The sequence below is a fragment of the Monoraphidium neglectum genome (assembly GCF_000611645.1).
Source record: "Monoraphidium neglectum strain SAG 48.87 unplaced genomic scaffold scaffold00753, whole genome shotgun sequence".
In the NCBI taxonomy this organism is placed as follows: domain Eukaryota; kingdom Viridiplantae; phylum Chlorophyta; class Chlorophyceae; order Sphaeropleales; family Selenastraceae; genus Monoraphidium; species Monoraphidium neglectum.
Genome location: NW_014012875.1, coordinates 20 through 20,826, shown reverse-complemented (window position 1 = coordinate 20,826; position 20,807 = coordinate 20). Strand labels below are relative to the sequence as shown.

Genomic DNA, 20,807 nt, shown 5'->3' with positions numbered 1-20,807 from the left:
GGTCGGTCTGTGCCGCCCAGCTCGCCGGCAGCAGGTCCAGCGTGACCGCGGGCAGCGACGGCCACAGCCGCACGCGCGCCCCCAGGCAGCCGCTGTCGCCCGCGGGACCGACGGACTCGACGAGGCCCCAGGACACCTGCCAAGGTGTTTGGGTTTGAATTTGGGGTTGAGGGCGGGGCCGGGGAAGGAATCACCAGGGCAAAAGTGCACGGGTATTCTGAGCCCATAGGGCGTTGCCGAGGGGGCGCTTTCCACAGGCCGCTGTGTGTGTGTGTGTGTCCAGGTGCGGCGAGGCGGCCGGCCTCTACCGGCTGCCGCTCAAAAAGGCCGCCCTGCACCAGCCGCGGCCCGGCCGGGCAACCGGGGGTACAACCGCGGCCGGGCCCACCAAGCGCCGGCAGGCGCGGGCGTTAGGAACCGTCGAAGCGCCCCCGGCCCCAACCTTCCGCGCACCTCTCGCCAAAAGAACGACGTCGCGCGCCGCGGGACGTAACCAAGGTGCTCCCCCGCCGCCGTCTGCGGTTGGTGGCGATGCGGGGCGCAGAGGGGATGCCGTGGGCGCGGGGGTCGCCGCGGATCCACGACACGTGCAGACGCGGCGGCACGCCGGCTGCTCCGACCAAAACCATGGCGCGGGACCGCCCGCAGGCCTCTATAGGGCATGGGCTGAGAACGCATGGCACCCTGGCTGTGATGCAAGCGCGTGCGCACCACGGCTGACCAATGTCATTGCCCGCGCCTGCCGCGCGCCCCAGCAAGACCATTGCTGGCATCGGCCCCAACCCCGCATGCCTGGAATCCCCTCAACCCATGTGTGAAGCTCATTGCATCGCACCTCCAGCCTCACGGCGGCGGGGTCGTGGGGGTTGTAGGGCTCCCTGACGGCCATCACAGCCTGCCGCGGATGCAGCCGCCGCAGCAGATCCTGCGGGGCCCGGCACGCCAAAAGAGAGGAAGGTTGGAGCCGCTCGTCACCCGCGCTTTCCCATGCAGCCGAGATACCCGACGCCACACGCGGCGCGGCACGGCAGGTGCAACAAATCTCGATCGGCATGCCGCGGGGCCGCGTTGGCCGGTTTGCATGCGGCAGCTACGCACTCGGCCAGCGGGCAGCACAGGCCCCCTGGCGGGCGGCGACACAAGCCCCCTCATCCACCTTCCACCCCCCCACCCCCCGCTGGCGCGCGCAAGGGCGGTCAAATCGCAACGCATACGCTCGGGAGGGCGGCCGTGGCCCGCCGCCGCGGCTCGGGTCGAGCTGCCTGCGGCGCGCGTCCACGGGCCCCGGGCCTCCGCACCCCCACACTCATGAACCCGACACGGTCAGTCACCTGGCGCCCATCAAAGGTGACCCCCGCAATCGGCAGCACCTCCACCGCTGTTGAGCCCTCCAGCAGCTGCCGCCCCTGGAGCAGCATCTGCATGGAAGCCGCGGCGGGGCGGTTGCGTGGACGGGCGCGGCAGCGTGCGCGCCCAGGGTTTGCCAGCTGCTGGGTGGATGGTCCTAAGGCCAATGCTAGCTGGCAGTGGCTGGTCGGCGTGGCCCAGCCTTCGTGGGCCTCGAGTCACCTGCATGTTGCCGGCGATGTCCGTGTTGAATTCATGGACTGCAGCGCGCACATGTACGGAACGGGGCGGCGCAGCGCCCTGCTGCATGGCCTTGAGGTGGCGCGCAGCACAGCGCATCGTGCTGTGCATCGTGCTGTGGCGCATCACAGCGCGCCTCGGTGTGTGCATGCGCGCGCCTCAGACGCAACGTAGAAAGACTTCAGATCGCTGTTTCCACGTTACACGCTGCAATTACGGAGAAAGGGGATAGCGTCGCAATCCCAAGGCAGAAGGGAGAGAGAGCGCATCACGCATTTCAGTTTTGTGTCAATGAATGGATGAAACGAAACGATATTGTTATTGAAACCTGCAGCGCCCGTGCGAAGATTGCAAAGAGATCACGCTGGGACCGGTACCTTGAGGGTTGGGCGCCTCGACGCCACAGCTGACGCCGCCAAGCGCGCCACACATCCCTTTCTAGAGGGTGCTGCGGCATTTCTAGCAGCTGAATCGAGAAGACGGAATCAAAGGCGCTGCCCTGAAACATTTCGACGTCTTGGCTGCCTGTGGCAGACGTTTGAAACAGCCGCATGTCATGACCACCCTCGGGGTGGCAGCGTTTTCAAGGATGCTAGTGTTTGGGGACGGTCTACTCTAATCTACTTTGGTGACGGGACACTTGCGAAGCCCGCGTGGTCAGGTTGCCACAGCTGCTGCTCAACAATGGCCGGCAGGGTTCACCACGGAATCAAGATCCAAATCAACGAATGGTGTGCAGGCATGGCCCGGCCAACTCAGCAGTGATCGACCAGAGACATTTGGCTGTCTTTGAGCGTAGTGTAGCACAACTGCAGTAGCCATGCCTTGAGGGATCTCGCGCATCACACACACCGTCCCATCGGACTGCCGCGTGCGCGGCTGATCTCAGGGACCTGCCCTGTGCAGCAATTGTGCTGTGCGACGCCGACCCAGAGTGTTCCAAATGTCAACACAAACAAACAATTGAGGAACATCATGAATATTATACAGGAAGGACCACCTTCACAGCTGGGCGCCTCCTTAAGTTCCGAAGCCCCCCCAGCATTTGACCAGCACAGGGTTGGACATTTCCCCCATAGGAGAATTGTTTTGGTATGTTGATGTATTCGGCAGCTGTTTACTCATGACGTCATGAGGAAGCAAATGCGCACTACAACACGAAGCAGCAGGTGACATCCCATCTATGATCATAATTAAGAAAGTCCAAGTTGCGAGGAGGAGGGCGGCGCGCACGTCAGGCACTGGACAATCACACTGCAAAGGTGTGCATCAACGCAAACGCGCTTCCAGCCAAAACAGGATACCCCAAGGCCAGATAATGTCATGGCCTCATTCTTCGACGCCCCGAGCATGCAACAGCGTGTTGTATACATAGGGCGGCGCGCGCATGGCTCCGAACACAGTCAAAGTGCTGCTGATTGTGGACTGACAAGCACAACTCGAAACGGGAAGTATGGCAGCGTCTCAGAACGCGCGCGGGCCACCCGTCTTGCCGTCGCGGATGCGCTTGGGCACGCCGCCGCTGTCAAGAAAGTCCTGGGGTTTGCACGCGGGAAGGCGGCAGGTTGCATGGCTTGTACACAGCCCACAGCTGCTGAGTCTGCGGCCCGCTGGCAGGGTGAGTGAGTGTGCTGGCATCCCTGGTTGCGGGGGTTCTGGGCACCAACGGCTCCATAGGCTGCGCCAACAGACCTGCCCCCACCGGCACCCTAACACCGCCCAGCTGCCACCCCGTTTTGCAGCCCGGGGGACCCCCACCTTCCACTGCTTTTTTGCGTAGTCGCGCCTGGCAGGTGGCACAGCAAGTGTGACGGGTGGTGGCAGGGAAGGTTCATCATAATGATCAGCCACAGGCGCAATACGGTCTGCATGCAGCTCACTTCTGCCAGCCGAATGCCAAAGCGAGCTGGGCCGCCGCTATCCGTGTCATCATGCCTTCCAATCAACGCGCCAGAACGACAAGCCGCCCCTGCTGCTCTCATAAACAAGCGCGTCCAAGGAGGGGGGGGGGACAGGCAGGCAACCACCTGTCGCCGTCGCAGTCAAACATGCCACCGGGGCACTGGTTCGCCATCGCCTCGTCCCTCGCGTCCATGTAGGCCTTGTTGGGTGTCGAGTGGCATGAGAGGGGCAGGCCTCAGCCGCTGGAAGCTGCCGCGCCCCGCCAATGGGTAGGATGCTTATTGAAACGTCCAGGCTACCTGAAACTTGGCTGACGGGCGCCTTTCTGCGCCCACCAGCCTTCCAGCCCGGTCCTCGCCTCTTTGTGCCCCAATGCGACGCAACCTGTGGTGGTTGCTGTGCGCAAGGACCGGATTCACACCCTCTGAGAGGCCACACCTTGAAGGACTTGTCAGTTTTGGTAATTGTGATTGCGGTCGTGCCATCAAACCCGCCACTGCTGGTGGTGCTGCTGTTGGCGGCCGCCTGCTCGGCTGCAGCATCCTTGGGTCGCAGCAATCCTGCAGGGTGAGGAGTCACAATGCGGCCGTGGAGCAAAGGCGGACACTGCGGTCTGCCACCCATTCAGACCCCTTCTCCGTGTTCAAGCAAGCAGTTGCATGCACGCATGATGCGCCCGCATGATGCGCCATCCATGCTGTAGGCCTCGAGCAAAAAATGGACGAGGCACGCTGAGGGCGCCCACGCAGGGGCACACCAAGCGCTAGAAGCGCCGCCGCCGCTGCACGCCTGCCTACGACGATTCCTGCCACTGAGTGCTTTTGGGAGCACGGTTGAGCCACGCGCGCATTGCTCTTCAACACGTTCATCTTTGTTTCGTATGTTACGGTCTGCACTCGTTTTACATATTTTAACTCGTGTACGGTACCACAATCAACTCAAGCGATCGCGTTGCATGCCCGCTTACGGGTTCAGCTTAACTCGAGATCCTCGCGACAAGCACTCGGCACACTAGTCATCTCGCTGCAGCCATCTGAAGGACTCCCGCGCTGTACGGTATTGTTGAAAGATAAAGAGCGAATCAAATTGAGCTGTGAGCAGCCGGAGCCGTTGCGCATCGCCGCCCCCGGCCGCCGCTGCGTCGCCCCAGCTCGTGCTGCACGCTGCTCGGCGGCCGCCTGTGAGCGGGCGGCGGTGTGTATGCACCCCAAAAGGGCATTGAACAAACAAAATCCACGACGCCATCCCTTTGTGTCCATAGCAGGGCACAGCAGATACAGAACGTTAGAGCAAACCAGTAGCCGTGCGTAAGCTGCGAGGCTTGCAGGAGCGCACCACCAGCAGCAGCGCAGCCCCTGGGCCTGCAAGCACAGCTTGAGGGGAACAGGCAGTGCGGCAGCATGGGGAAGAGCAAGAAGAAGAACAAGGGGAAGGCGGGAATCGACTGGGAGGCGCTCACAGCGGTCGAGCCGGCCGGCGGCGGCGGCAGCGCCGACGCAGGCGGCTGGCAGACGGGCCCGGCGGCGATGGCGCTCGACGGGGAGGACGGCGGCGCCCCAAGCAGCAGCGGTGCCGTCGGCGCGCCCGTCACGGAGATGGTCATGGGGGGGACTGACACCCAGGCGTTGGCCCGCAGAGGCGGCAGCGGCGGCGGCAAGAAGCACCGTGAGTGTGCAGGATTGCCCCTCAGCCCTGCTGGTTTAAGGCGCTTAGGGGCGAACCGCGCGCTCGCCTATCTTGACCCAGGCATAATCCAGCTTTACTGCTCAGGGCCAGTCCGTTCTCACTTACGCCCGCTGTGCTTTGACAATCGAAGGCAAGAAGGGCAGGGGCGGCGGCGGCTCGGAGGCAATGGACACCTCGGATGCGGGTGGCAAGGGCGGCGGCGCCGGCAAGCTAGGAGTGAAGACAGGCGGTGGCATGTGAGGCCTCTCACCGCCTGCCTGGGGCCCTCATGCATGGCAGCTCTTCCCGCTCGCTGCTGGCGCTGGCCACAGCCGTCATCGCATACGGCGCACTAAACTGGCCAACAACGCCAGGATCGCATGAGCAGGATCTGCTGTATTGTGCCTGGTGAACATTTCGATGCGCGTTGCCCCTTGTGCATGGACCCCTGACCCGGCCCTGCCTGGCCGCGTGATGACTCTCTCAGGAAAATTACTGGCAAGCGCGGCAACCGCACCTCCCGGCAGCTGCTAAGAAAGATGGCCAAGCACGACAAGGTGCGCGCGCACGGCCTGCGGCTGCGGCGCCCCGCCATGCGGTTCGCAGCGGCGCGCCGCCAACTGCGGCCTGTGCTCACTCGCTGCTCGCCCCACCGACTACATCACATGCCTTGCCCCCCTCCATGCGCGACTACCCTGCCGTGCAGGCGCTCGCGTTTGGGGAGAAGCTGCAGGAGAGGGCTGCAGGCAACCAGAGCAGGAAAGTGAAAAAGGCGGCGCTGAAGGCCATGTACTGACTGCGCTGACTGCGGTTGCGGCGACTGCCAGGCTTTGGGCATGGTGTAACTGCAGTTTCTAGAATCGTCCGTTCAGCTGCCGGTCATCCTCGGGAGGCTGCTGCGTGAACGCCTGGATGTGCCGGGAACCGCTGCGTTCGGGTCTCTGACCAGTTGCCGGTCCCTGCAGTATACCTTGTCGTGCAAAGCCGTACATCAGGATTAAACCGCTGCCGACAGGACGCGTGCCCACAGCCTGCTTACAGCTCCTGCGGCAATCTGCAAGCGCCGCCGCACAAGGCGCCGCAACAACACCTGCCCCCTGGTCCATCTCATCAGCAAAGCAGAAGGCTGCGGCCGCCCAAGAGCAGCCTATGCAGAAGCATGCACCAATTTGAAAGAAGACGAACATGAACAACCAATGCTGGAGGTGAAAGGGCGCAGGGAGGGCGACTCTCTCTCACACGTGACCGGGTAAACTCGGCCAACGTTGGCAGCCAATTGGCTTAGGCCGACGCTTAGTCGGCCAGGATGCCAAGCAGCTCGTCGTCGCGGTACAAGAACAGCCTGCGGCGGGGCAAGGGGGCCGGGTGTCACAATTCCCCCTAGACCCGTGCGTTGCTGGCAGCTGGGTTGCCCCTTTGGCACCCCTCCCTACCTTCGTTTGCTGTTGCCGGTCCCAGAGCCTGAAATCCAGCCAGCCCTGGAATCCCTTGTGCTACACCCACCTTGATTCCCATACCAAGGACCCCCACCCGCGCTGAGCAAAGCAGGGTTGCACAGCGCAACGAATGCTGCATCCGCCTCTCACAACAACCAGGCCGCCGCACAACTACAAGGCCTGCCCCGCCCGCAGCTGCAAGCCTCTCAGCATGCAATAACGGGCCGTGCTGGTGCTCACTCCTTGTCGTTGAGCTTGACCAGGCTGCCGCCGTACTCTGGCAGCAGCACCTTGTCGCCCTCCTTCACACTGGGGGGCAGCAGGTCCCCATCCTTGGTGCGGCGCCCCGGGCCGACGGCCAGCACCACCCCCTCGTTCACCTGGGCGTGTTTGCGGGGTGGAGGAAAGTGTGCACGCGTGTGCAGGTGTGTGCGTACGCGTGTGTGTACGTGTGTGCATGTGTATGTGTGAGTGCGTTCGTGTGTATGAATATATGTGTACGTGTTTGTCCGTGTGTACGGGCGCATGCGTGCTCCCACTTTTGCATGCGCCATGGGCGCATTTTTTGTGTGCGTGTCTGAAGGGTATGTGAGCATGCTGCCTGTACGCCACCAGAAAAACTTCCACAGCGTCCGTCTCGTCAGTGATTGGATGATTACGATCTGCAGAAGCGGGCTAACCACCTTGCCCACCAGGGTGCTCACCTTCGTCACCGCAGACTCTGGCAGCAGCACGCCACCCGCGCTCTTGGTGGGCGCGATGATGCGCTCAATCAGGACGCGGTCCAGCAGGGGAATGAGTCGTCGCGCGGCCATGGTGCAGGGTCCCTGTCGCTGCTGCTGCTGCTGCTGCTGCTGCTGGGGTGCGCAAGGATGCGTTCGGGCGGCGAGGTGTGTGTTGCTGTGAGTGCGGGCCGAATGAGGTGCGCAGAAGGGCGTGCATATCAGGGTGTTTGCTAAACAGACGGGGCTGGTGGCCACTTCGTACCCCGCATCCCAAGCGGAGAGTCAGATCGCTGCTGATGGCCTCTGCAGCCACAAAAGGTGCGGCAAAATGAACCCAGATAGAGCGCGCCCCAGACGCGGCTTGCCTCGCAGTGATAAGCTCAGGCGTGCCCGCACAGATCAGTCTGGAGACGTCGGCTCGTTGGCGCGTGACAGGCCGGCCAGGCTATGAGAATAGAAAAATGTGTGTAATTCCAAAGTAGCAGATGGCCGATGCTATGTTGCAGTACATTCAGCATCTCATCCGTGTGCGCAGTGGGTGCTGGTGACTGCTGTTGGCCACTCACACCGGATGTACAGCCCAGCAAGCATCCGGCCATCGGTGTCGGCAGACATCTGCATGGAGGAGTCTGGTCCTTTGTCGTCCCTGTTTTGCGATCTGCAATAGTTCAAGCCCCCGTAAAAACACCGCCCACACAGCATTACTGTGCAGCAGCGACGTCCGCTGGGAAAGCGCATGGCGATATCCAATGTGGCAGCAAGTCCATGACTGTCTATCCTTAAGCCGAGGCTGATCAACATGCAAAGCGAGCAGGGCGCCCAGGCGCCGCCATGGCCCGCAACGACTAATTCACAAAACAAAAGCATGCACGACAGGAGAGGCAGGCGCCCCAACAACCACCGTCAAGCCTGTGCACCGGCACCACAGCCGAGGCCTTGGTGTAGCTTCGACCGCTGCAGATGCTGCTGTTGCTAATGACTGACTAATGATGACCGCCATGCTTCCAGTCGTCCGAGTAAAACTGCCGATACAAGGGGTGCAGTGCAAGGAACAGCGCGCGGACGGACAGCATCTCAGCTGGGGGGCAGGGCGAGAGTAAACTTGCATCACCCGCTGGCCCCTGTTGATGCTGCCAGACCATCGTCGCAATATGCCGGATGCGGGTTGCATAACGCAGCGGCGCAGCACCCTCTGCTTTCCCAAAGATGCCATCCCTTGGCGACGGGGTCCGTGCCGCCCAGATGCCAGTGCACAAGGCTCAGGCTCGACCAGCAAGGTTCAGCCGCCTCCCAGTTTCCGTTCCTGCCCCCAAACCCCCCACACCTTGTTCCCCGTGTATTTGCAGACCGCCGGCTTGTCATAACTGGTGCCCTTGAGGCTGATGTACTCCACCGGGCACCCCAGGTTCGGGTCGTCGCCTGTGCGGGCGGGCAGTCCAAGACCGGGACACTTCGCTACTTCTGCAGTCAGGAGGCGCTGTGTGCTGCCACCTGCCTGAAAACCTGCCCAGTCAAACAACAGCTTCGTACCAGAGTGTGTCTGCCATGCTGGAGTTCTGCCAGTTGACGGCTGAACGCTGTCGGAGGCCTGCCGTCGAATGTCGACTGCGCACGACGTGAACGCCCATACGACGCTGTGGACCCCATGACCAGCCCACCAATCAACACCCACTCTTCGCACCAATTGCACTCTGCTGCCCAAACAGGCCAACACTGGCCCGCGGCCTCCCCTGTCGCTGCCGTACCGCTCGCTCTGGAGCAACAGTGGCCGCCGCGCCACGGGCATCGGAAAAACCTCCGCCATGCAACCCCCACTCCCCGACACCACACGCCACTCAGCCACTCACTGCCGTAGCTGGCGACCACCATGCCCGACACCTTGATGGGCTCAGCCTCCTGTATGTAATCCATCGGAGACTTGGCACCAGCCTGGTGTCAAACGAAGGGAGTGTCGTGGGTGCACGATTGGCCAACGCCGCAAAGGGCAGCTGCCGGCCAGGTACCAGAGGCAGCGCTGGTTTTTGCCCAGTGGAGCTACATGCTCCCGCTGCAGCACTGTGCGAGGCCCTGGAAGCAGCCGCACCGTCAGCCACTTGGAGGTGTGGCTCGTCTTCCCGTCGCCCAGGCCCAGGCCGCTGGTGGAGCGCAGGTCGCCGACAAACGCCTGCCCCGGCAGCGTGGTCTCGGGGATGGCCGCCACCGTGTCCTCGGGCAGCTTCACAGCCGCCCACTTGTCTTTTTTGCTGGGCGCAGGGGTGATGGCGGCGCTGCCGCCGGCCGCGCCCTTGGCCTCAGCGGCGAACCACCGCTGCAGCGTGCCGAGCAGCTGCGGCAGCGTGGCCGCAGGGCCCCGCTGCGCGGCGAGCGTGGCCTGCACCAGCATGTGAGCAGATTATTACTTCTTCCAGATAGCGACAAGGCGCTTAAGACGCTAGGCCCAGCACAATGAAGAGCCCTGGTGCCGGGGATGCTGCGCACTAACCAGAGTATCACTGCTAATAGGGCAGTACAGAGGATGGCCAACCAAAATCGAAACAGAAGTTTTCTTCCAGATCACCAAGGGCAGCTGCTCGCGATCGTCACCTTGGCCTCGGAAAGAGGCGGCACCCACTTCGATCGCACATTAAAGCTGCCCTCACACTTGATAGCTTTTCATCACGCCCCCTTCGTGCGCCACAAGCTCTTGTCAAACACCCCAAGCACTGGTGATTCGGCGCAAGGATGGCTGAGAGCCTTTCGGACGAGCAGATCGCTGAGGTGAGCGGCTTTGAATGTGGAGGTTCATCGGTGAGCCCGCTGGAGCCCGAGCCCTGTGCCCGACCTCCACATCGACCCTCTCCACGCCTGCCCCGCCCGCCTTGCACGCTTGCAGTTCAAGGAGGCCTTTGCTCTCTTTGACAAGGACGGAGATGGTGCGTGGGCCAGAGAGATGGGACGGAAGGAGGGATGCGATCTGGAGGCACACTCGCGCGTGTTCTAAGAGTTCCTGCCAGTCCATGCAGTGGCCTTCATGGATGAGGAAAGCTTGTTGGCAGTCCTTTACCGTGCAAACCGGGCGCATGCTGTCCCTGCCGCTGGGCTGCATGGCCCCAACTGGCAGCGGCACCATAACTACTGACACACTTTTGCGCATCCACAGCAAAGCGGCCGGCCCCTGTGCCCGCTTTCTTGCGCAGGCACCATCACCACAAAGGAGCTGGGCACCGTCATGCGCTCGCTGGGGCAGAACCCGACCGAGGCGGAGCTGCAGGACATGATCAACGAGGTGGATGCGGACGGCAACGGGACCATCGACTTCCCAGAGTTCCTCAACCTCATGGCACGGAAAATGAAGGTGTGCTGCGGCGAGCGATGTCCACTCTGATAGAATGCATAGGTAGCGGGATGTTGCTGGTGTTGCCGAGCTTGCAGCAGGGCCATGAGGACCGAGCTGATGGTCGGTGGTTTTTGGTAGTTGGCCGCATGCACGCGTTCCCGGCAGGGGCCTGCCCTTGCGCGGCCGTACCGCTGTGCATGCGGGAGACAGCGCACCGCGCTGCCGCGCTCGTGGACATCAGTGAGGCGGCCAGCGTGCTTGCGGACAACAGAGAGCAGCTCAAATTATTGGCGCTCTGCCATGCTGGCGCGTCTTGCCGTACCGCAGCTGCTTTGCCGCGTAACACTGCCATGCCCGCCCGCTCCACGGCGACTCAACACACTACTGCAGGACACTGACCACGAAGAGGAGCTGCGCGAGGCCTTCAAGGTGTTCGACAAGGACGGCAATGGTTTCATCTCTGCGGCTGAGGTTGGTGCCAACTATACCAGCCTTGGGCCATGTACTGACACGGCAGTACGGTCTCTGGCGGCATGCACGATAGGCGGCTTGGGGGCTCCAGCGCACCCGTTCCCCAGCTGCCTTTGTTGTTGGCTGCTGTCCTGATTACCACATGCGTGCACGTCCCCATGCAAGCGTACACACATGCGCGTGCACGCCTCCCCCCATTAAAACACACACACACACACACACACACACACACACACACAAACACACACACACACACACACACACAAACGCAATAACAGCTGCGGCACGTGATGACTAACCTGGGGGAGAAGCTGACGGACGAGGAGGTCGACGAGATGATCCGGGAGGCGGACGTCGACGGCGACGGCCAGGTGCGGCGCAGCGTGGTGCATCACAACTGTTGAGTGGGAAAGTCGGGGACTGAGTGCTTGGCGCAGACCGGCTTGGCGCCGGTCTGCGCCAAGCACTCAGTCCCCAATGTTACAGCAAGGGCGCGGGCTCATTTCGCAGGAGATTTGGCGATAGCTGTGGCTGGCAGGCGTGCTCCCCCCCTCCATTGGGACCACCCACGTCTTGTGCCGCGCCGCCCCCGCACCCCCCCCCCCCGCACACACACACATTGGTTCGCCTCGCCGAAACCATGATGATTGAGCCCCCTTCCTCCTTTTTCCATCGCAGGTCAACTACGAGGAGTTTGTGCGCATGATGTGCGCCAAGTGATGCGGCAAAGCTACTGCTGCCCTGTCCCAGTCTCTTGCTTGGGCTAAGCGCGTGCAAACCGCAAGTGTGTGGTGTGGACGCCACGCATCACACATTCGACTGGCTGAGGCAGCTGACCACTTGGCTCTTGTGGCCTGCCGCGCCCCGGGTGCCCTGTCACCCTGCTGCTGTGTGTGATGGGTGCGCTGGCAATCACCACTTATTCTGAAACAAGAACTTTGGCTGATGATGCGCCCCTGCACTAGCACGCTGTGAGCAGTGACAGGAACCGACATAGAGAACGCCATGTGCAGTTCAGTGGGTCCAAAGCTGAACTGCGGACACGAGTTGAGGCCCTGGGGCAAAATGGCTCGTGCCACAGCTTTGTGGACACTGGCAAAGCGGTAACCTGCTGCTCAGACGTCTTGCTGGTCAAGCGCTTGTGGGGAGTCGCGCATTGGTGCATGGGTCCATGCGATCAGCCACCAAAGAATGATGCTAGCTGCAGTGTGCATGCATGGTATAAACGGGAATTTTTGCGACAAACCCTTACGTATCGAGCATGAACGGGGGGCGCGCATCTGCTTCCAGAAGACGCTGAGCTGGAACCGGACAAGAGAACAGAAGCACAACCCGACCCGGTTCATAAGTTATCGACCCGTTATCACACCCACAGCTCATACGTTTTTACAACGCAGACAAATCGTTTTTGAACGCACGCATCATGCTCACACACAAGGCCAGCGCAAGTGCCGACCTGGCGCGCTCGCAGCGGCGCGTTCCCTTTGCCGGCCATATCCCAACGATCAACCGGCCGCGCTCGCTGCGATGCGTCGCCGTCGCGCACCCCAGCCGAGCAATCGGTGGTGCATCTCGCGCATCGGCCGTGCGGCACGCCGCCGCACCTGCTGCTGCAGCCGCTCGAGGGTTTGAGGCGCGCGTTTCCGCTCTGAAGGCCGCCCCAGTGCCCGTGGTTGACGACCAACCCTCGGAGAACCAGCAAAAGGGGCCTGTGAGGGAGTTTCTGTCAACAATTGTCAAGGGGGCCGCCGTCGCCGCCGTCGCCGCTGCTCTGGTGAGGCCTTCAGGCGCCTGCGCTGCGCAGTCCATCCCCCAGCCACACGCATGCTGCTCCGCTGCTGCCCCCGCATGGATGCTCGCGGGGCGGGCCACGCACATTCGCAGCATCTGCAAACGCGCCTTGACCCGTCTGACGCTTTCCTTCATCCCCATCGACCCCGCAGATGTTTGGCCACGTCAGCCCAGCCGAGGCCGCGCGCTCCGCCGGCCGCGTCGGCGGCTTTGCAGGCTCAAGCGCCCCCAGCCGCAGCTACGGCGGCGGCGGCGGCTACTCCGGCGGCGGCGGCGGCTACAGCCGCGGCGGCAGCTACGCCCCCTCCTATGGCGGCAGCTACGTGTCCCCCCCATCGTTCTACCGCGGCGGCTACTCATCGTATGGCCTCATGGGCCCCCCCGTCGTCGCGCCGCCCGTCGTCGTCGCCCCCTACGCCACCGGCGCCGCCGTGGTCGCGTCGCCCGCGTCCCCGGTGCTGGACGCGCTGCTGCTGATGTCCCTGGCCTTCATCGCCTTCTCCGCGGCCTCCTCAGCCCTCGCGCCCGGCCGCAGCGGCGGCCTCCTCGGGCCCGACGCGGGCGCCGCGGGCAGCCTGCAGCTGACCAAGATCCAGGTCGGCCTGCTGGCGGTGGCGCGCGATCTGAAGCGCGATCTTGATCAGATCGCGGAGGACGCCGACACGTCGTCCAACGCCGGCCTCAAGGAGCTGCTGCAGGAGGTGACGCTCGCGCTGCTGCGCAACCCGCAGTACGCCGAGTTTGTTTCAGGCGGCAAGAGGGCCGTCGGGGACAGCTCCGAGCTGGAGCGCCTGTTCAACAGGTGTGCGGGGGCCCGGGGGGCGTTGGTGTCCTGTAGGGGTGATCTTGGCCAGCACCTGCATGTTTCCCCGGGCAAGGCGGGCCGTGCTGACGCGGCCGCTGCTGATGCTGCAGCATGGGCGCGCTGCCTCCTTATGCTTCCTCGCCGCCGCTCACGCGTTTACCGTCCCCCACCCGTCTCAATACCCCCTACCTCTCCTGCCTGCCCTGCCGCCACCACGCAGCGCCTCCCTGGCCGAGCGCAGCAAGTTCACAGAGGAGACTCTTGTCAACGTCCGCGGCGGCGGCGGCGTGCGCCGCGCGCGCAGGAGCGCCCCCGCCGGCCCCTCCGCGCGCCCCGACGAGCTCATCGTGGTGACGCTGCTGGTGGCGACCCAGGGTGACGTGAAGCTGCCCAAGAAGATTGGCAGCGGCGACGCCCTCAAGGCGGCGCTGCGGTCGCTGGGCGGGCTGAGGTGTGACCAGGTGCTGGGGGTGGAGGTGCTGTGGACGCCGCAGGCCGAGGGCGACTACTTCAGCCGCGACGAGCTCACGCGGGACTACCCAGACATGCGCATGCTGTGAGGCGCGCCGCATGCAGACGCACGCAGCGCTGTCGGCTCCAGCACGCTGCGATGCAGCGGTGCCTTGGTTCGCTCGCTTGGCGGTTTCCCGTTGTCGGCCGGAGCCACGGTTGGCGGCGCAGCCCTTGGAGCATGAAAACATAGCACCTGCCAGACAGGCGCAGGGGTGCAGCGAGAGATCTTTTTGTTACACATGCAGCATTTCCAGGTGTGTGGCCCGGCCGTGTTTTTGGTTGTAGCTACAACAGCGTCGTGTTCATTGCCCTCACACAAGTCTTCATGTGCTGCAAAAGGCATACTATCTTTATCTTTCACGAGGGGGCTTTTGAACTGTTGATCTTTCAGCCTGCCTGTTCTCGGTTAGCTGCAGAGGCGGCTCTGGCACAGCGATGTGCAGCCAATCACACTTTTGGCCTTATGCTCGGCGGTTTGGCACTGCATACTGTTTCTTGCTGCTGCACAACAGCACCTGCATTACCCACCCACACCTCTTCATCCTGTAATAAGTCAAAAGCTTGTGCATCAAATAATAGTTCATACGATGTCGGATGAAAAACAGCAGGGCTATGGGGGCAATCATCTGCAGGCTGTAGACCTAGATAGCCCTGGCAGGCAGTTAGTTGCCAACCGCCACGCGTCTGCATCCCCTGCTGTCCCTTGCGAAACCATTTGCTGCCCATTGCAACCAGCCCAAAGCAAGAGCGGTCCATGCCAGCAATGGCTGGCGCCGAGTTGCCAGAATCACCCTGGGCGCAAGCGGCGAAGCGGCAGCCAGGCGGGCAGATCGGGTCACGGTGCCGCGGGTCAAATCGACTCCGCAGCCGGATTGCAGCAAAACTGACTTCTCAACTCACTTTATCATTTCCACAGTCACCCAGCGAGCCAGATTTCAGGCCGCGCATCACATCCGGTGATCCCATCACACACGTCTGAAATCCGTCGCAACAAATCACACAAAATATGATGCTCAAGTCTGGCAATGTGGCGAAGGGCCTGAACAGCGGCCGCGCCAGCAGGACGACCCGCAGCGTGGTCGTGCGCGCGGAGCGTGCCCTGTGGGCCCCCGGTGTTGCGCCTCCTTCTTGGCTGGACGGCTCTCTTCCCGGCGACAGGGGTGCGTGTTTGCCGTAGATCGGGGTCCCGACGACCCGGGTTCTGGACGAAGACCGGGAGTCTGAAAATGGAACCCGCGCCCTAGAACCGACTCGCCTGCATCTTCACGACGCACATTCTCGGTTCCGTCTGTCGTGAACGGCTGTCGCAGTACGGCGGCGCGAAACGCCGCTGCGCCGCTCGCTCCACATCACGCTGCAGGCTTCGACCCCGCCGGCCTGGGCGCCGACCCCAAGGCCCTCGCCTGGTGCGCCAACTCTGCATATCTGATGCGGGGCAGCCGGCGGCCGCAAAATAGCCGCTGCCTGGCCCGGCGTTAGCTGCCTGCGGAGCCGAGGGCTGCATGGCAGTCAGTGGCACGCAGTAGTGACGCAAGCTCGCAATCGCTGCGTTCCTGGATCCTATGCGGCGGTGCGAAGCGCCACATGACGCGATCTAGCGACGCACCACGCCAGGACCCAGCCCGCATCCCCCCCCCCCGCGCACCTCTCCTGGTCGCCCCGCCCGCAGGCACAGGCAGGCCGAGCTGGTGCACGCCCGTTGGGCCATGCTGGGCGCCGCGGGCGTGCTGGGCCAGGAGATCCTCAACCCCAACGTGAACTGGTACACCGAGGCCGCGCTGCCGCAGAACCTGCCGGCGCCCTTCACCAACGTCAACCTGGGCGGCCTGCTGGCGATCGAGTTCCTGCTGATGCACTGGGTGGAGGTCCGCAGGTGGCAGGACATCCGCAAGTTCGGCTCCGTCAACCAGGTGTGGCCCGCAGCCCCCTTCATTCCCCTGGACCGCCGCGCCGGACAGCTGCCCTGGGCCACCGCGGCCTGCAGCCGCTTCAGGTCGCACTGGCGCCGCTTGCAGGCTGCAAAGGGGATTGTTCTGTCTGGCTGCTGGGCCGGATTCGGTGGCGGCCAGGCAGGCGCGTCGCGGGGTCGGCGTGACCTTGGAGCGGCGGCGCAGGGCTGGTACAGGGCCGGCAGCAGCTCCGCAGGATGCGCCCCTCTCCCCAGCCGTGGCTCCCTCCACCATCACCCGGAATCGACACTCTTGCTTCCATTAATTGCGCACACCTCCGCCCCTGCCACCTCCTCTGGACCCGCCTGCCCACCAGCTCACGCAGCACTCCCAACCGTCCCCTTGTTTACCCCCCTTACCCCCAGGATCCGATCTTCAAGGGCAACAGCGTGCCCAACCTGGAGCCCGGCTACCCCGGCGGCATCTTCGACCCCCTGGGCTTCAGCAAGGGCAACCTCAAGGAGCTGCAGACCAAGGAGATCAAGAACGGCCGCCTGGCCATGATCGCCTGGATCGGCTTCGCCTTCCAGGTGGGGGGAGGAGGGAGTATGTCAGTGCATTGGGGGTGGGGGGTGGGGGGTGGCGTGGTTGGTTGAGGGGTACGAGGCATTTGGCAATTTGCAGGCGTTCGCGGGCACGCGCGTGCGCTTGCGAGTTGATCTGAAGCATCTGTGGTATGGAAGGTTGGTGACTTGGAGTCTGCAATAGCACATGATGACACGGGTTTGGTACGAGAGATTTGTAAGAGCATCTTGAGTGTGAGAGCAGGCGCGACAGGGTGCATTGCTCCCAGAGTCGAAGCGAGGGCGCGGATGCGTCAGTGAGGACGAGATGCTTTTTTTGCGCTTAGGGTTGAGGAGCATGGATTTCACACCGCACTGGCGGCATGAGAAGGCCCCCCACATTGGGAACATGCATCCGTCAATCAAGCCGCACATGTATCAAGCATCGTCGCAGCCTGCGCCGCGCCCCATCAAAGTGAACCGCTCGTCCCCCCCCTCCCAAATCAACAGGCCCAGACCACCGGCAAGGGCCCGCTCGCGTCCCTGTCGGGCCACCTCAGCGACCCGGCCGGCGACAACTGGTTGACCAACATCGGCACCTGCGCCATCCCCAAGGTGGTGGACGTGCAGGGCCTCAGCATCCCCACCACCTGCCTCTGGCCCGCCGCCAACTGAGCAGGGTGTACGTCGTCGTGGCGTGCCGTGAGACTGCTTGCGTGCAAGAGGGGGGCCAAGGCTCCGCGCGCCGTGCGCGGAAGGCGGTCGGCCCGCGGAGCCGGGGGCGCGCCAGCGCCCTGGCGTCTGCGGCCCGCGCCAGCGCGGGCGCGCGGTGCGCCGCGGCCGGTTTTGGGTTTGGTGTTTTTTTGTGCTTTGTTGTTTGGTCACGCAATAATGAGGAGCGATATTGCTGGGCAGCCTTCGAGAGGAGCTCGAGCTCCGCCCGTGTAAATCCGAGCAGGTTTGCTTGTGACACTGAGCCGTTGAGCAGGCCAGCAGCATCGCAGGGGCAGGTCAGCATGTGTTTGACCGCACCCGTATGCTGTTACCACAGCAGGACGACATCCGTCACGTACAAGGCGTAGCCTATTGCATGTGATAGAAGCGCACGTGTAGTGCGATGTTGGAAGCAGAGCACCAGAATCAGCACTGCACGTTCGTGCAGCACGCAGCTTCCCCTGGGATGCGTGCACGCAGGCGGCATGCGTGACTTGGTGACACAGGTCACAGCCACACAAGTTTGCATGTACATCACAGATCTGTGACAATGTTGTGCATACACTGACGCACAGCTGTGACAAGTCAGGGGCCCGCGATCTCGGGCGATCCATTCATTTCGAATGGACCCACCCACGCGCAAAAAGAAGCCCATCGAGAAATTGTTAGATCTAATCGTGGGACATGCAACGCTGCTTTCGTACGTGCTGCTAGCGGCCGGCGTCGTCGGGTTTGGTGCGCTGCCTCTGCTGGAGCGCAACATCAGCTTTGATGAGAACGCGCTGCTCGCGGGCTCGGCACGCCCGACCATCAGGTGGGTGCGCGCCATCTGCATGCGTGCATTCGATCGCGATGCCGCGGTGTTACAATACTGAAGTCGGGCGGCGCCGGGCGTGGTATCGCGCATTTTGCATGGCAGCCGGGGCCAGGCTTGCGCGGCTGTTCCCACGACGCATGGCAATCAGCGCCGGCCAAGCCCAGTGCCCCAGGTATGCCGGTCCTGTCGCCACCAAATCCTCAACAGGCAACAGTCCCCTGACGCCTTCTCCGCGGCAGCAAAGCTGTCGGACGCGCTCGCGTCCGCATTCCGCACCCCCGCGTTCCGCGACAAGCTGCGGCGCGCCCTCGACCGCGCCGGCCTCGAAGTTTACGAGCAGCCCTTCGCGGTACGGCCCCCTGGATTTGGCGGCAGGTCTGGCGGCGGCGGCGGCGGCGGTGGGGAGCTGCTGTGCAGCAATCTGCATGCCGTGCTGCGGTCGCCGCGCGGCGACGGCAAGGAGTCGATAGTGCTGGTGACGCCGGTGACGCTGCAGCCGTTTGCGGCGGGTGAGGAGCGTCCGGCGGGGCGGCGCACGGGGCGCCGCGTGCGGGACCGGCGGTGGTGGCGGCGCGGCTGGCGTCCGGATGGCCCATGGCGGGGCAGCAGAGGGAAGAGGTGGACCAGCACATGTGGCTGTCAATGCTCACTGGGGCCGGGCTGGTTGGTTGGCCGCAGGTTCCATTGTGGGGACAGGAGGTTCACCCTCCGCTCCTCCCCCTATCCCCTCCTCCATCCATGTCACTGGCACCCGCGCGCGCAAACGCACACACTCACCCCACACACCTCTTATCACACACGCACACGCACACGCTCACACTCATCCCCAGATTTCAACCAGACCGCCGCGGGCGCCGCCCTGGCCGTGTCGACGGTGCACGCGCTGCTGCTGCACCTGCGCGGCGCCCCCTGGCTGGCGAAGGATGTGATCTGGGTCATCTCTGACGCAAGCTGCGGCCTGGTGGAGGGGGTGGCGGCCTGGGTGGCGGAATACCAGCAGACGGTGGGGATAGGGTGTGGGTGGGGGTAGGCAAGGGAAGGCGCGTCAGAGGGCGGTTTCCTTGGGGGATTTGGGGGAGTGCAGGAGACGCGCAAGTTGCCTTGGTGCAGGGCCGGACGGGCTGGGGCCCAGGCGTGGAAGCTCTGGGGTCGCCGCGAAGGCTAAGGATGAGGATTAGGATTAGGATTAGGATTGCTTTCAGACCCCGCGGTCGCCCGCTCCTGGAGCCGTCCAGGCTCATGGGATACGACTTGGTAGCATGGCGAAGGCACGGGCAAGTGCAGTCTTGAGAGCGGCGGTCCTCTAGAGGGCGCCCCCTGCTGCCGCCACTGCCGCGCCTCCCAAGCACGCCTGCTCCGTCCTCGCCGCACCCGCACCACCCTCCGTGCCCTTCCTCAACCCCGCAGCCCGGACCAAGCAACGTCCGCTCGCTGCCGCCACCGGCCCCGGGCGCCGCCGCGCCCGGCGCGGCCCCCTTCGGCCGCGCGGGCGTGATGCAGCAGGCGATCGTGCTTGAGGCAGCCGTCGGTGATCTTGACGCGATCGAGTTTCCGCTGCCCGGATATGATGGGCAGCTGCCAAAACTCGACATGTACTGGCTGCTCAAGTACTATGCCAGCGCATACGTCAGGGCGGCGCACGTCGACGAGCCCCCCGCCCCACCCCCAGCCCCGCTGCGCGCCCTAGCGGCCGCTGCCGCGCGCGCCGCAGGCCCCGCCGCCGGCGCGGCCGCGCTGGGTCACCTGCAGCGCGCGGCCGCGGTCGCCGCGTTCGCGTGGCGCCAGGCGCGGGGCCTGCCGCTCGGCGCGCACGCGCCCTTCAAGACGGCGAGCGCGGACGCAGCCACCCTCCGGCTGCTGCGCCTCGGCGGATCCTCCGGCGCCGCCGCCGCCGCCGCCGCCGCCGCGCCGCCGCTGCCGTCCGCGGCCGCGCGGCCGCAGCTGGCGGAGGCCCTTGAGCTCTCAGTGAGAAGCTGCAGCGTGCTCATCGAGAAGTTTCACCACAGCTTCTTCCTGTACGTCCTAGTCAGCGCGAGGACGTTCCTCAGCGTGGACCAGTACATCGGGGTCGTCGTGGCGCCGATCCTCGTACTAGTGCTGCAGGTGCGTGATCTGGATGCTTTGGTGATCTGGTGCTGATCTAACCTCGGCCGGGTCCTAGGCAAGCAGACTGAGCCTGGGGCTTCTTCTCTTCTATGAGGCGGGTCGATTTTGGTTTGGGGGTGTGTGTTGGGAGCACGCGCGTCATTCCTGTGATCGGGCCTGCTGACGGATTCTGTTCTGCCTGCCTTTTGAGGCGCCATTCTTGCGCCGCAGCGTGCGCGGGGCGCGCTGCATGCATCAAAGGACTTGCGCCTGCTCTCGCTGCCGCTCATGTATTCGGCCCACCCACTGGGGCATATGGTGGTGGCCGTGCGCTGTCCGCAGGCGGCGGCCGCCAAGAGGCGCCAGGACGAGAGCCTGCCGCACAGCCCCGGGCAGATGCAGCTGGCAGCAGACCGGGCAGAGTGGGGCGCCGCGGCGCGCGCCGTGCTGCTGACGCACGTGCTCTGCGGCGCCGCCGGCGCCGCCCTGCGGTCCACGCCGGCGGCGCTCGCGGCGGGCGCCCGGGGG

General features: G+C 63.9%; 8 protein-coding genes across 8 annotated transcripts; 5 read left to right on the top strand and 3 right to left on the bottom strand.

The window, feature by feature from the left end:
• Positions 1 to 3,051: 3,051 nt before the first annotated feature.
• MNEG_5151 (hypothetical protein) lies at positions 3,052 to 3,682 on the bottom strand (the record flags this gene model as incomplete). The annotated part of the gene is made up of 3 exons (XM_014046380.1): positions 3,052 to 3,123; positions 3,346 to 3,373; positions 3,615 to 3,682. 3 exons carry the CDS (start codon positions 3,680 to 3,682, stop codon positions 3,052 to 3,054), a joined length of 168 nt encoding a protein of 55 aa, XP_013901834.1.
• A 1,207-nt stretch (positions 3,683 to 4,889) lies between these two features.
• On the top strand, positions 4,890 to 5,950 carry MNEG_5150 (hypothetical protein; the record flags this gene model as incomplete). The annotated part of the gene is made up of 4 exons (XM_014046379.1): positions 4,890 to 5,154; positions 5,306 to 5,411; positions 5,642 to 5,711; positions 5,861 to 5,950. 4 exons carry the CDS (start codon positions 4,890 to 4,892, stop codon positions 5,948 to 5,950), a joined length of 531 nt encoding a protein of 176 aa, XP_013901833.1.
• Positions 5,951 to 6,447: 497 nt separating this feature from the next.
• On the bottom strand, positions 6,448 to 7,405 carry MNEG_5149 (chaperonin; the record flags this gene model as incomplete). Its single annotated transcript, XM_014046378.1, has 3 exons — positions 6,448 to 6,496; positions 6,831 to 6,970; positions 7,295 to 7,405. The coding sequence occupies 3 exons, from the start codon at positions 7,403 to 7,405 to the stop codon at positions 6,448 to 6,450; spliced, it is 300 nt and encodes a 99-aa protein (XP_013901832.1).
• Positions 7,406 to 8,594: 1,189 nt separating this feature from the next.
• Positions 8,595 to 9,698, bottom strand: MNEG_5148 (NADH:ubiquinone oxidoreductase 16.3 kDasubunit; the record flags this gene model as incomplete). Its single annotated transcript, XM_014046377.1, has 3 exons — positions 8,595 to 8,734; positions 9,163 to 9,244; positions 9,399 to 9,698. 3 exons carry the CDS (start codon positions 9,696 to 9,698, stop codon positions 8,595 to 8,597), a joined length of 522 nt encoding a protein of 173 aa, XP_013901831.1.
• Positions 9,699 to 10,036: 338 nt separating this feature from the next.
• Positions 10,037 to 11,822, top strand: MNEG_5147 (calmodulin; the record flags this gene model as incomplete). The annotated part of the gene is made up of 6 exons (XM_014046376.1): positions 10,037 to 10,072; positions 10,188 to 10,227; positions 10,492 to 10,649; positions 11,022 to 11,102; positions 11,381 to 11,473; positions 11,781 to 11,822. The coding sequence occupies 6 exons, from the start codon at positions 10,037 to 10,039 to the stop codon at positions 11,820 to 11,822; spliced, it is 450 nt and encodes a 149-aa protein (XP_013901830.1).
• A 1,223-nt stretch (positions 11,823 to 13,045) lies between these two features.
• On the top strand, positions 13,046 to 14,258 carry MNEG_5146 (hypothetical protein; the record flags this gene model as incomplete). Its single annotated transcript, XM_014046375.1, has 2 exons — positions 13,046 to 13,695; positions 13,919 to 14,258. 2 exons carry the CDS (start codon positions 13,046 to 13,048, stop codon positions 14,256 to 14,258), a joined length of 990 nt encoding a protein of 329 aa, XP_013901829.1.
• Positions 14,259 to 15,217: 959 nt separating this feature from the next.
• Positions 15,218 to 17,338, top strand: MNEG_5145 (Chlorophyll a-b binding protein; the record flags this gene model as incomplete). Its single annotated transcript, XM_014046374.1, has 5 exons — positions 15,218 to 15,371; positions 15,572 to 15,617; positions 15,881 to 16,121; positions 16,526 to 16,690; positions 17,174 to 17,338. The coding sequence occupies 5 exons, from the start codon at positions 15,218 to 15,220 to the stop codon at positions 17,336 to 17,338; spliced, it is 771 nt and encodes a 256-aa protein (XP_013901828.1).
• Positions 17,339 to 18,000: 662 nt separating this feature from the next.
• MNEG_5144 (glycosylphosphatidylinositoltransamidase) lies at positions 18,001 to 20,297 on the top strand (the record flags this gene model as incomplete). The annotated part of the gene is made up of 4 exons (XM_014046373.1): positions 18,001 to 18,191; positions 18,402 to 18,703; positions 19,025 to 19,197; positions 19,602 to 20,297. Coding segments are annotated over 4 exons (1,362 nt in total), but the record flags the coding sequence as incomplete, so codon positions are not given.
• Positions 20,298 to 20,807: the final 510 nt, after the last annotated feature.